Source organism: Mytilus californianus, unplaced genomic scaffold (genome assembly GCF_021869535.1).
Source record: "Mytilus californianus isolate M0D057914Y unplaced genomic scaffold, xbMytCali1.0.p SCAF_10, whole genome shotgun sequence".
Classification (NCBI taxonomy): Eukaryota; Metazoa; Mollusca; class Bivalvia; order Mytilida; family Mytilidae; genus Mytilus; species Mytilus californianus.
Window position 1 is genome coordinate 29,424,703 of NW_026262582.1, and position 15,640 is coordinate 29,440,342.

General features: G+C 34.0%; 1 protein-coding gene across 4 annotated transcripts; it reads right to left on the minus strand.

Moving 5' to 3' along the window:
• Positions 1-483: 483 nt before the first annotated feature.
• Positions 484-15,314, minus strand: LOC127717901 (uncharacterized). Of its 4 annotated transcripts, none has more exons than XM_052223754.1 (5): positions 15,246-15,310; positions 11,134-11,209; positions 6,175-6,265; positions 1,557-2,452; positions 484-762 (listed from the first exon to the last, which is right to left on the minus strand). In XM_052223754.1, the coding sequence occupies exons 3-5, from the start codon at positions 6,198-6,200 to the stop codon at positions 581-583; spliced, it is 1,104 nt and encodes a 367-aa protein (XP_052079714.1). In that variant the 5' UTR covers positions 6,201-6,265; positions 11,134-11,209; positions 15,246-15,310; the 3' UTR covers positions 484-580. The 4 variants fall into 4 exon arrangements, with proteins under 4 accessions (XP_052079714.1, XP_052079713.1, XP_052079715.1 ...); XM_052223753.1 differs by lacking the exon at positions 15,246-15,310 and adding an exon at positions 12,130-12,265; XM_052223755.1 differs by lacking the exon at positions 11,134-11,209 and having other exon boundaries at positions 15,246-15,314.
• Positions 15,315-15,640: the final 326 nt, after the last annotated feature.

Here is a 15,640-nt window from a genome sequence, read left to right on the forward strand (position 1 = left end):
TTTCAAGGGACGAGGAAGAACAATAATACTGTGCATACATTATATACATGTGCGTTCACAGAAATCTAAGATATGAAACATGTGATTATAAAAAAGAAGATGTGGTATGATTGCCAATGAGACAACTGTCCACAAGAGACTAAATGACACTAGGTCACCAATGAGCAAAGCCCACACCGCACAGTCAGCTATAAAAGGCCCCGAAATGACAATGATAAACAATTCAAACGAGAAAACTAACGGCCTAATTCAAGTACAAACAATGAACGAAAAACAACTAATTGTCTGCCTCTATCCAAAATTCTCTCTTTTTCGGCATGCATTTTAAAGTACTGACATCTATCCCAGTTTGCAATACCTACTGTGTCTCGTTTAATATATATATATCGCTTTATTCATTTGTTCTCGTCCTAAGTATACGTGACATATCTACCACTGGGCGGTAAACATACAACACATCAATCACTTCAAGATATGCAATGGTTTATAAAACAGAAAAAATCTTGGTTTTATTTATAAAAGTTCCCTCAAAAATAATATACTAAATCGTTTAAATTAACAAACTCCCTCTATACATTTATCAACTGACTTTGTTCTGTAATAGTTTCCTTACAATCTTGTCTAGTCCAACATAACTTAGATTATTTATATCCCTACTACTAACACGTGGTTGTAACACGTAAAACAACACGGCTATTACACCTCCCATGAATATCATAAACTCCATCCGGGTAAACATCTCATGACTCGTGGACGATATATCTGAAATTAGAACAAAAATAATTATATTAAGGTAAATTTACTCATGGATAGGTTCCACAGATACGATGTATCTAAAATTGTAACAAAATCTATGTATGATATGCACCCAAAGTGTATACTAGTATTAATTTTGCGGATAGTTTAATATAGTGTAATCATGGGTCGTGGACGATATATTTGGAAATGGAACGAAAGCAGTGAAACAAGTGTCAATTTTATATTTTGAATACCAAACAACACTGAACACTCACGAATTATTCAAAAATTATGTTTTATTTGCTAATAAAATCAAGATAAATATGACTGCATGTGCTCTCTATGACAACATTATTACAATACATAGAAAAACACAAACACAAAGCTTGATTTAAGTCACAATTTCGTTGATATAAGATAACTGTAATTATAATAATTGAAAACTTCTTTTTTTATATAACTTAATTGTTAAGTGGTGGCGTTGATCATGTGCTTCAATCCAATGTGATAAAAAACAATTACATTTTTTTAAGTTTTGCGTACTATGCTTTATAATGATTTGTTTTTTTGTTTATTATGTGGTAACCGAAAATTAAAAAAAATAATGATAAAAAAAACTATACAAGCAAACAAACAAACAAACAAACAACAAACTAACAAGCATACACCATTTGCATTGTTTTCTGGAAATTCAGTAACTTCAATAATTTGGTATTTTTTTATATTATAGACGTCGGCCAGCGATTTCATGGACTTTTGATTTAAATAGAAATAATTTCCGATTTCTGTATCTTGGCAGGACAAGTGCCAGTTCTTACCTTTAAATGGTGCTTTTGGATCGTCTACTTGCTGTTGCATGTGCCAGATATATGTCGCAATCAAAACACAAGTGCCAAATAAAACTGGAAGAATGTTTATAGATTCACTTTCTAATATTTGATGCAATAGGTATCCCATCATGAGATACCCGGATGTCTCTAAAACTGTGTTTGTACATATCACGTGATTGTATAATAAGTATAACACTGTCACAGAAGCTAAACCAGACATAGATGACACTAGCGTAAAAGTTCCCAAGTTAGAATGATACGTGAATTCTAGAATCGGCACAATCACAATAGTTCCGGCAAAAAATATACCAATAGCTCTCAAACGTAGTGTGACCTTGATATTTTGATCTTTAAAATGTTTCAGGCATATCAGCTTTAACACAGTTGCAAATACAGAGGAAAACGATAAGTAATCTATTCTTTTCATGGTGAAATCTTTATTTACACCGAGCGTTACAAACAATGCGCCTAAAGACAGCAAACCAGTGGTTACCATGGTGATATGCTGTAATCGAGATCCTTTACAAATAACTAGACAGATTAGTACAATGATTGGTATTAGAGATGGATATATGTCTGTCCCTCTGTCTCCAAGATGTACAATGTTGTAATACTTCAACAAAGCACTTGATAGTACACGAAGGAAAAAGAAAATTGTAATCGATTCTGAATTTTCAACAATCAGTCGGAACTCCTCTGTTTGAAATGCTACTAGAATAAACACCAGTTCAATGACTGCTGATGCCAGTAGACTTTTTATGATCCATTTGTCTCCAAACAGATCATCTCCTTCTGTCAAACATTTAGTACCGTTCCATTGTAAAAATAAACTCCCAAAAATTAGTCCAACTATCGCAAGTTGTTTCAATCTCGGTTCTAACTTCCTGAAATGAAAATTAAAAAAATAAATATTCATTGATTTGGAAAACTAACCCTTTTAATGCATTGACAAAAAACGTATATGTCGAGGAGAAAATAACAAAAACTTGGCAAAAAAAAAGACGAAAAAGACAAACAAGTCCACACAAGTCTACAAATGAAACCAAAGAATGAGTTACACAAGCCCAACCTAATCCCTACATAGGACACTAAAGAATGAGTTACACGAGCCCCATCTTATCCCTACATAGGACACTAAAGAATGAGTTACACTAGCCCCACCTTATCCCTACAATTGACACTAAAGAAAGAGTTACACGTGTCCCACATTATCCCTACATAGGACACTAAAAGAATGAGTTACACGAACCCCACCTTATCCCTACATAGGACACTAAAGAATGAGTTACACGAACCCCACCTTATCCCTACATAGGACACTAAAGAATGAGTTACACGAGCCCCACCTTATCCCTATATATGACATTAAAGAATGAGTTACACGAGCCCCACCTTATCCCTACATAGGAAACCAAAGAATGAATAACACGAACCCCACCTTATCCCTACATAGGACACTAAAGAATGAGATACACGAACCCCACCTTATCCCTACATAGGAAACCAAAGAATGAGTAACACGAACCCCACCTTATCCCTACATAGGACACTAAAGAATGAGTTACACGAGCCCCACCTTATCCCTACATAGGAAACCAAAGAATGAGTAACACGAACCCCACCTTATCCCTACATAGGACACTAAAGAATGAGATACACGAGCCCAACCTTATCCCTACATAGGACACTAAAGAATGAGTTACACGAGCCCAACCTTATCCCTACATAGGACACTAAAGAATGAGTTACACGAGCCCCACCGTATCCCTACATAGGACACTAAAGAATGAGATACACGAACCCCACCTTATCCCTACATAGGACACTAAAGAATGAGTTACACGAGCCCCACCTTATCCCTACATAGGAAACCAAAGAATGAGATACACGAGCCCAACCTTATCCCTACATAGGACACTAAAGAATGAGTTACACGAGCCCAACCTTATCCCTACATAGGACACTAAAGAATGAGTTACACGAGCCCCACCTTATCCCTACATAGGACACTAAAGAATGAGTTACACGAGCCCCACCTTATCCCTACATAGGACACTAAAGAATGAGTTACACGAGCCCAACCTTATCCCTACATAGATAACCAAAGAATGAGTAACACGAGCCCAACCTTATCCCTACATGGGACACTAAAGAATGAGTTTATACACGAGCCCCACCTTATCCCTACATAGGACACTAAAGAATGAGTAACACGAGCCCAACCTTATCCCTACATAGGAAACTAAAGAATGAGTAACACGAGCCCAACCTTATCCCTACATAGGACACTAAAGAATGAGTTACACGAGCCCCACCTTATCCCTACATAGGACACTAAAGAATGAGTTACACGAGCCCCACCTTATCCCTACATAGGACACTAAAGAATGAGTTTATACACAAGCCCCACCTTATCCCTACATAGGACACTAAAGAATGAGCAACACGAGCCCAACCTTATCCCTACATAGGAAACCAAAGAATGAGTAACACGAGCCCAACCTTATCCCTACATAGGAAACCAAAGAATGAGTAACACGAGCCCAACCTTATCCCTACATAGGACACTAAAGAATGAGTTACACGAGCCCCACCTTATCCCTACATAGGACACTAAAGAATGAGTTACACGAGCCCAACCTTATCCCTACATAGGACACTAAAGAATGAGTTACACGAGCCCAACCTTATCCCTACATAGGACACTAAAGAATGAGTTACACGAGCCCCACCTTATCCCTACATAGGACACTAAAGAATGAGTTACACGAGCCCAACCTTATCCCTACATAGGACACTAAAGAATGAGTTACACGAGCCCAACCTTATTCCTACATAGGACACTAAAGAATGAGTTACACGAGCCCAACCTTATCCCTACATAGGACACTAAAGAATGAGTTACACGAGCCCCACCTTATCCCTACATAGGACATTTAAGAATGAGTTACACGAGCCCCACCTTATCCCTACATATAACATTTAAGAATGAGTTACACGAGCCCCACCTTATCCCTACATAGGACACTAAAGAATGAGTTACACGAGCCCCACCTTATCCCTACATAGGACACTTAAGAATGAGTTACACGAGCCCCACCGTATCCAAGAGGTTTGGATGTTAGAGCGCGGAAACTGTTTATTCACACTATTTATTAATGTAATAAGTTAAACTTAACCTTAACTTGACCATGACTTTCAATGTATGTTTATGTTCCCTGAAACCGATTAACCTTTTGAGAAGTCGTGAATAATCAAGCTAAGTTTCTTTATATAATAAGAATGGGGTTTGAAAGTTAGAGAGCTGAAACGAATTATTTGCTTATGCACAGTAGTGACTTAGTTGAATCAAGTTTTTACCTTTAAACCATTGTACGTTTTTTCCGAGTACGCGATACAATGTGTAGTATTGGTAAATAACCATGTCAAGTGTTATTACCAACTTAAATTAGTTTGATGGTAAGGGGACAGAAACGATGAAACGATGTTTGCAAAATGATGACTAAGTTGACCAAATTTTTTTATCATGCCCCTCATTATTGGGTTTTCTGCTATGTTTGTGATACACCCTCTAGCAGTGATGGATATGCATGTCAAGTTTCATATCCGAACTCCAAGGAGTTTGAAAGGTAGAAAACACAATTTTTGACGGATTGACTGACGGACGGACGAACTGTTTGCGTAACGGACACACAGACGGATGGATAGACAAGCTAATTAATGTAAACACTGACATACGACCGCAAACAAAAAACCAGACGTACAAAAAGCAAAGAACAATGTATTGTCTGATTTGTCTGACTTGATACAGACATGCATGTGTTGGGGTATCACTCCTCATGTAAGTTTAGTAGAAACGATCCGGGAATTATTATACAATATACATTTAATTTGTAATTTTTTTAAAATCATGAAAAATCTCCATTATATGACATCACATTAATTGTTTGGATTTTATACTAATAAAATATCTTATCTTATCTTATCATTTTTGAAATCCATTTACATGTTTGTCATTTTTATATCATACTTTTTATTATTTTTTTAGTAGTAAAAAATCATCGAAGTGATCGATTGTTGTACAGTGAATGTACTGTACATACCATGTCTCATATCATGAATATGTGATAGTGTGCCATACAGTATACCTTCATATCCACTGTTACTTATCTTAAGTCCCGAATGGATACGATATCGTTGATTATTTGAAACTTACATCATTGCAGGCATCATATAGTTAACTTATATCAACCCTCCATATATTTATCTAAAGTTTCGAATGAATATGATATCGTTTATCAATTGATACTTACACCACTTTGGGTATCACATAGTTGACCAGTATCAGTACTCCATATACCAAATGTGAGTCTCGAATGTATATGATATCATTTATAAATTGATACTTGAACCACTTTAGGTATCATAATGTTGACTAATATCAGCCCTCTATATACCAAATTTAAGTCTCGAATGTATACGATATCGTTTATAATTTGATACTTACATCACTTCGGGCATCATATATAGTTAACTAATATCAGCCCTCCATACATTTATCTTAAGCTTCGAATGTATACGATATCGTTTATAACTTAGTACTTACATCATAAACGTTGGTTCTTGTTTCATACCGTTCCCTTATTCTTCACAAAAATGGATGGTTAAACCCATTGATCTTATATATGATCATATATCTACAATAAACAAAAACACATACGGTGACTTATAGCTATCAACAAAAATCATGGATAATATAATATAAGTCAATGCCTTTGTTAAAACATGATTTTAAATGTTTTATTTTATTTACTTTAAACATTACAACAGATTTCCATGTAATTTACCTAATGGATATACTGATTAAAATTGTCAAGGGTTTAAACTTGATTATACCATACATTAAGCAAAATAAAACTATCATGGTGACTTACAGCTACATGTATCAACAAAACTATGGATAATATAACATAAATCTATACCTTTGTAATTCAGTTGTTGTCGTTTGTTTCTGTATGTTATATTTGTTTTTCGGTCATTCATTTGAATACAGAAGTCAGGCTCCTAAAACAGATATATCAGATTTTCTACCACCCATCAGCTGATAGAATTGTATAATACAATTTTACTTGCTTTGGAAGCTAAATAAGTAACCAGTATGACCTTTTGCTGATATAAGCAAAGCGTTTGATACCGTATGGATTAGGGCTCTTTTGCTTAAGCTTGAAAAGTATGGTATCAAGGGTGACCTCTTAAGTTGGCTTGGAAGTTACTTTTCGTATCGTACTCAGAGAGTTATGGTAAGGGATGCGTTATCTAATGCTGGTAAATTGAAAGTAGGTGTGCCTCAGGGATCTGTTTTGGGGCCTATATTATTTCTTATTTTTATAAACGATATCACAGATGATATTATAGGCTTTGGACGATTATTTGCTGATGACACATCGATAGGTCATGTAGCGTCAAACGGAATTTCTTTGCAGAACAATATTAACTCTGATTTGACTCATTTAAAGGAATGGTCAGACAGATGGGTGATAAAATTTAACCCAAATAAAACTGACATTATGGTCTTCAATGTCAGGGGCACTGGTTGTAATTTGTCGTTTGAATTTGACCAAACAACACTTCATCCAGTAAATCTTCATAAGTATTTGGAAGTTGTGTTTAGTAGCGACTGTGGGTGGACTAAACATATTGATAAATTATTAGAATCAGTTTCAAAACAACTGAATGTATTTAGGAAACTAAAATATAAACTAAAGAGGAATTATCTACAAAATATTTACCTTGCGTTTATAAAGCCTATACTAGAATATGCCTCTGAAGTTTGGGATAATTATGGGCAAATGAACTCTGATAGACTGGAAAGGGTCCAAAACGTTCTTCACACAAGATTAAGAAATGAGTGTAGTTCATTAAATGGTGATTTATTTCGTTGAAATTTGGTTCCTGATCCATCATGTTTATGTCGTTATAGAAATGAAAGTGTAGGACACTATTTGTTTGATTGTAACAGATACACTTTACATAGAAATACTTTATTTGGAGAGCTAACTCTGTTGGACTTAGGCGATTTACAACTAAATACTGATATTTTATTATATGGTAACGAACTCCTTACCACCGAAATAAATACTGCAATTTTTTTAATGTTCATAAATATATAAAAGATACTGGACGTTTTCCTTCTCATAACAAACCATTGTAATTGTAATGATAATAGTTACACATACTTATCGCATGGTCATATCTATCACCTTTGTTTAGCGAAATAAACTTTGCGAATCGATGAAATAATGGCAAACTTTGAAGCCTAAGTAATTTTATAATAGCTATTAAACACATAGATTGTACTTACAGTCTAGAACTATGTATATAAATCCTTTTTTTTCAAAACTTATATCGAAGTTGATTAACCTTCTATTCCGTGCACAATGATACACTATGTTATGCGTTACGTCAAGTAGAACACCTAATGATCAAAAGGTGCGTTCGATTAGTTGTGTAAAATCATCGACTCGCAAAGTTTTATATACCTAAACCAATTTCCACTTCATTTTCAACGTCTTCATACGATATAAAAAAGTATACATGTATATATATATTGTATATTTCTTTTAATGTTCATTTATTTGTAAATTGTGTATGACTTTTTGTACTGGAGAAGACATTACTAAGTTGTAAAACTTGTGTCTCATCCATTTGTTTAGATTCTGAACAATAAAATATGTTTAAACAAACAGATATATTTTGCTTTTCTGCTAAACACACAAACGTTACGCACGCTGTTCCTACAACCCATAGGATTTAAAAAAGAATCTTCGACATTTCCTCCGCAAAACAAAAACAAATGTTAGCAAACACTAACCACTATAAAAACAAATTCAGTATATTTTTTTCAATAATGTTCTTATAGCTCTTGGTCATATGCTTAGTAATATCTAGTATATTTGAGGATTAAAACAACAAAGCTATATGTGAAAAAAACGGATGTCCAACGTTACATTTTTGAACAACTGTTTTAACTCTTATGTATAGTGATCCTTTTTCTTATTCTCTGATCTTCCTGAAACTTGGCGAGAACAAAGACATGTGTCGGTTCTTTGTGACAATTAAGTCATTATTTTGTCAAATTTCATTTGACTCGGCGGCTGCATATTAAGCTGGAATAAGAAAAATGTCCAACGACGTTTTTCGTTGACTCAACGACTGAAAGTGTATTTTATAAGTAGATATAGAAGAAAATGTCTAAAAATGGTAGGATAATAATAACATCTACAGATGGACAAGAACACATAAGCAATCATAACAAGAGCAAAAACACATTAGCAATCATTATAAGGATAAGAGAAGAACACATTTGCAATCATTACAAGGACAGGGACAAGAACACATTGACAATCATTACAAGGACAAGAACACATTAGCAATCATTACAAGGACAAGAACACATTAGCAATGATTATAAGGACAAGACAAGAACACATTAGCAATCATTACAAGGACAAGAGAACACATTTGCAATCATTACAAGGACAAAAACGCATTTACAATCACTACAAGACAAGAACACAATAGAAATCATTACAAGGATAAGAACACATTAGCAATCATTACAAGGACAAGAACACATTAGCAATCATTATAAGGACAAGACAAGAACACATTAGCAATTATTACAAGGACAAGAACACATTAGCAATCATCACCAGACAAGAACATATAAGCAATCATTACAAGGACAAGACAAGAACACATTAGCAATTATTATAAGGACAAAAACGCATTTACAATCACTACAAGACAAGAACACATAAAAAAAATCATTACAAGGACAAGAACACATAACCAATCATTACAAGGACAAGAACACATAAGCAATCATTAGAAGGTCAAGACAAGAACACATTAGAAATCATTACAAGGACAAGAACACATAAGCAATCATTACAAGAACAAAAACACATTAGCAATCATTATAAGGACAAGAGAAGAACACATTTGCAATCATTACAAGGACAGGGACAAGAACACATTGACAATCATTACAAGGACAAGAACACATTAGCAATCATTATAAGGACAAGACAAGAACACATTAGCAATCATTACAAGGACAATAACACATTAGCAATTCTAACAAGGACAAGAATACATAAGCAATCATTATAAGGACAAGAGAACACATTTGCAATCATTACAAGGACAATAACACATTAGCAATTCTAACAAGGACAAGAATACATAAGCAATCATTATAAGGACAAGAGAACACATTTGCAATCATTACAAGGACAAAAACGCATTAACACTACAAGACAAGAACACATTAGAAATCATTACAAGGATAAGAACACATTAGCAATCATTACAAGGACAAGAACACATTAGCAATCACTACAAGGACAAGAACACATTAGCAATCATTATAAGGACAAGACAAGAACACATTAGCAATTATTACAAGGATAAGAACACATTAGCAATCATCACAAGACAAGAACATATAAGCAATCATTACAAGGACAAGACAAGAACACATTCGCAATCATTACAAGGACAAAAACGCATTTACAATCACTACAAGACAAGAACACATAAAAAATCATTACAAGGACAAGAACACATTAGCAATCATTACAAGGACAAGAACACATTAGAAATCATTAAAAGGACAAGAACACATTAGCAATCATTACAAGGACAAGAACACATTAGCAATCATTATAAGGACAAGACAAGAACACATTAGCAATCATTACAAGGACAAGACAAGAACACATTATCAATCATTATAAGGACAAGACAAGAACACATTAGCAATCATTACAAGGACAAGAACACATAGCAATCATTACAAGGACAAGAATACATTAGCAATCATTATAAGGACAAGAGAAGAACACATTTGCAATCATTTCAAGGACAAGAACTCAATAGCAATCATTACATAAGTTAGGTTGTGCAGAGACAGAGATAAAGGTTGGGAAATGTGGACTGCCATTGAAAAAGTGAGGTTTCATACATGTTGGAAGGGGATTGGTCGGGGGAAAATTTGCCTTAAAGCAGGGATCTGAGGACCTTCAAAGTTTGTTGCAAAGGAATATTTTCACGTGCAGAGAGAGTAGAACTCTAGCTCCTTCCATGTGGCATCGTTTTATTGTGAAAATACATGGATAGTACCGACCAGATCCGTATCATCGGTCTAAAAGCAGCGCTCTTACCGAAAAGGCCAATGAAGAACTTCCCTGTTTCAACCAGTTAGACGACCAGATCCGAACCCTCGTACTAAAGGCAGTGCTCTTACAGAATAAGCCAAAGTCAACCCGTTTTCTTTTTAACGTCCTCATTTGTCCAGATGTTTAAGATGCACCGACCATTCACTTGTTGAGGGGAGGGGAGGGGAGGGGGAAAGCATGACAATTTTTCTCGGGACAAAACAAATGATTTCAACTTTTTCAATTTTTTCTACCACGGACATGACCAAGATATAAAAAAACCAAAAGATAGATGATGGTCGGTTCCAAAAATTAAAGAAAAAAAGAAATTTAAAATTACTCACATTTCATAATCGAATTATACAGACACGTATTTATCCATGACTACCACAGATGATCGTTGAACATTATTTGATGTCACTGTAACAGATGATGAAGACGTAAACATATATGTCACGTGACTGTCGTGATGATCTATTTACAAAAGATTGACGAAAATCTTTAACGAAAAACAAATCAATAGAAATCTGTTGGTTTTTAGACTTTAAATAGAAATATTGGTCGGGTTGTTGTCTCTTTGACACGTTCCCCCGTTTTCATTCTCTATTCTATCAATTGGTTTTCTCGTTTTATTGTTTAACATTTAGTCATGATGAAGCATTTTATAGATTACTCAAATTTGGGAATGGGTTTTGCTTATTGTTGAGGGTGGTATATATATCCGGTGATCCATGGTTCCTTACATCTACTTTATTTCGTCTTTGTTGTATCATTGACAATCACACCACATCTTCTTATCTTTGTAGGAATAAATGCAATCAAAACAAGTCTGGCTAGATTTCTAAAAAAAACTGTGTATACATATACGGTCTAAAAATACAGGCAAGATTTCTAAAACAAACTGTCTATACGTACGGTCTAAAAATACTGGCTAGATTTCTAAAAGACTGTGTATACGTACGGTCTGAGAATACTGACCAGATTTCGAACAGGCTGTGCATACATACGGTCTAAAAATACTGGCTAGATTTCTAAAACAAACTGTCTATGCGTACGGTCTGAAAATACTGGCTAGATTTCTAAAAGACTGTGTATACGTGCGATCTGAGAATACTGGCTAGATTTCTAAAAGACTGTGTTTACGTACGGTCTGAGAATACTGGCTAGATTTCTAAAATACTGGCCAGATTTCGAACAGACTGTGTAAAAGTACGGTCTGAAAATGCTGACCAGATATTGAATATACTTTATATAAGTACAGTCTGAGAATGCTGGTCTTGTCTAGACACGACACTCGATCTATTGTAGAGGAAAATCCGAACAAAATAAATATTACTTACCTTTCTTAGTACGTCACTACTGATCTGTTACGTATTTATTATCTCGATATTTGATTTTATTAAATGGAAGATATCGATGTATTGACTTTAACTATTAGTTGTAAGGTTACTTGAGCGCAGTCAGTTGTGACATGGGTTGTAAATGATTTAAAATATTTAATCCGACAAAACAAGGATGTAAAAAAATAATTGATGTTTCCGATATTTACAAAATATCTTACATCCTTAGCCTCACATCCTATTTCAAGTTTTTATCTCTCTTCCGAATAAATATTAAAAAAAAGTTGAGAAATATTTGTGAGATTGAATTTGGAGGCTGTATGAATTATAGTGTTAGTAGGTTCAATTTTGTGTTTAAAATTTAATTTAACAACAATCGTTGAGTTCCGTGACTGCTGCGATTAGTGTAAAAGTGTAATTAAGGTCTAAGGCTCACTGTCCCTATGTCTGTAAAATACAGAAAAAAATATTTAACTTTTTTTTTTGGTGCTTCATGTACTTCTTGATTATGAATAAAACTTAATTTCTTCTGCTATGCATGTGCTTATAATTTAGTTTTAGTGCTTTGCTTTTTTGTGCCGTGCTTTTATATATGTAAACATATGTTACTTCTAATGTGTGAGTTTTATGTGTTTTAATATTCTAAAAAAGTTACATTCGTTTCAAAAAAATACAAGGGAACGTTATACAGGCATAAAATGTACTTTTTTATTAAGTTTAATATATTAATCAAATAATTAGGTCCAATAAATAAATCTAGATAGCTGTGTTCATATCAAAATTAATTTTTATAAATAACCCTCCTTTTTGTGTATACATAGTTATTTCCCTTGCATGGACAACTTTTGGTTTAGTTTTGATTGGAAATCAGCGTGATAGTTTTTTTTTTTTGCATTATACAGCCAGTTTATTGCGATTTAAAGATAGTTTGACCATTTGCCATTGCACACGAGATAGTAAGGATACTGAATAATGTGGTTTAACAACAATCAATATATGTATTTTCAACATGTTCAACTAAAAACATACATAGGAATGATCCATCCATGCAGTAGTGGCAGTTCACTTCGTCTGCTATTCACAGTTAAGGTTTTAGAAAAAAAACCAACATGGCAATTCATTCCCTTGTCATCAATTCTCCCCCGTCTTCCATCCCATATTGATACAAGAAGATTCCCCTACCCCCCTTTCCCTGACTGCCACTTTCCAAGTTGAAAGTTATATTAATTATTATACAAATACTATTTGTCTTAGAATAATTAACATAACTTTCAAAATAATATTAATATGACCCTATTTTTCAGACTGTATTTAACAGTGCACTCTATATTATTTTTTGTATACATATTTTTGTGTGTGTGTGTGTGTGTGTGATCACATTAACTGAGTTGTTGAAATTTTCCCCACATATATGTTCTAAATACAATGGTATAATTAAATAAGGGAATGTAACGGACACTACCTTATCTACACATACAGACTGCTAGAGGATTATCGAGCCAAAAAACTTGAGATAATACAGGAGATGGTAGGTCTCAAACCATGTTCGAAGTTCTGTTCAAGATTCGTTTTGCATGTAGTTGCACTGGAAGTGCAATTTTTTAATATGATTTCAGCATGATCATGTATAGGAATACATGAACTAATCAAGTTTTACCTTGAAGCTTACCACTTTATGTATTGATCAGTATTGAAGTAATTTCATGTCGAGAAAAAAAAAACACTAGCTAACACCATGCAATTCAATATATATCCTGAAATAATAATTATATTACATCTTGGAAGCTAAAGTCTTACTAACAACTAATGCTTGATACAGTGAAACTAGTCTAAACCAAACCCTGAATAAACCGGAAACCATGTTCTGAAGTCCCTTCATCTCAGATTCAACATGTTCAATGCATTTTGAACTTCAGTCGTGAATGAGATTGGTTTACAGATTTCACTGTATAAATATTGTAACTGATGTACAGATATGAATTTACTTTACTTTTGTACATACAAGTATGTACAGTGATCTGACATAATTATTTTGTTTGAAATTTCTCAAATAAAAATAATGTTATATTTATTTTCATTGTCTTTCAGTGCAACAGGTATTTTAGACCTGTAGTATAATTGTTGGAAGGTTGTTGTTTATTTTTATTTATTAGCATTCACTATACATGCTATATAAGAATAAGAATATTTCATTAGATAGAATGTTAATGAAAAGGAACATTCTAAAACTATCATGACTTTACAAAGACAGATGACATACTTCAAAACTTTTCTCGTCTCTCATGGTACACACACACAAACCTATACATTTGTATATAAAAAGTAATATTCATATTTATATTTTGTTTCTCTACATTCAAATGTTTATAAAGTTTTACTTTTCAATATACCAACTGATGTTCTGAAGAAAGGAATATATAAAGGTATCGTCATGTTGTGTGACTTTGGACGATAGAATTTGCAATCAATACAAGGACAAGAACACAATAGCAATCATTACATAAGTTAGGTTGTGCTGAGACAGAGATAAAGGTTGGGAAATGTGGACTGCCATTGAAAAATGAGGGTTCATGCATGTTGGATGGGGGTGGGACGGGAGAAAATTTGCCTTGAAGCAGGGATCTAAGTACCCTCAAAGTTTGTTGCAAAGGAATATTTTCATATGCAGAAAGAGTAGAACTCTCCTTCCATGTGGCATCTTTTTATTGTGAAAATACATGGATAGTACCGACCAGATCCGTATCATCGGTCTAAAAGCAGCGCTCTTACCGAAAAAGCCAATGAAGAACGTCCCTGTTTCAATCAGTTAGACGACCAGATCCGAACCCTCGTACTAAAGGCAGTGCTCTTACAGAATAAGCCAAAGTCAAACCGTTTTCTTTTTAACGTCCTCATTCGTTCAGATATTTAAGATTCACCGACCATTCACTTGTTGAGGGAAGGGGAGGGGGAAAGCATGACAAATTTTCTCAGGACAAAACAAATGATTTCAACTTTTAAAAATAAAATATTGTTTTCAATCACGGACATGACCAAGATATAAAAAAAAAAAAAAGATAGATAGATGACTGGTCGGTGCCTAAATTAAAGAAAAAAAGAAATTTAAAATTACTCACATTTCATAATCGAATTATACACGTATTTATCCATGACTACCTCAGAAGATCGTTGAACATTATTTGATTTCACTGTAACAGATGATGAAGACGTCAACATATATGTCACGTGACTGTCGTGATGATTTATTTACATATTATTACTGGTATTTCTTACTATACAAATCCTTGAATGGTACAACTAGATTTTTTTTGATCGAGCATACCTTTTCATTGGTATAAAGAATTTTACAAGCATTATGTTATAATAATCTAAATATGTGTCTAAACTTTAAAATATGTACCTAAAACAGGGTAAAACATTCATATCTCATTATAATGATCTCATCCTGAACATTCATTTAACTTGCCACTGGACGTTAAAGACCATTCATAAACATGTACCCCCAAAACCC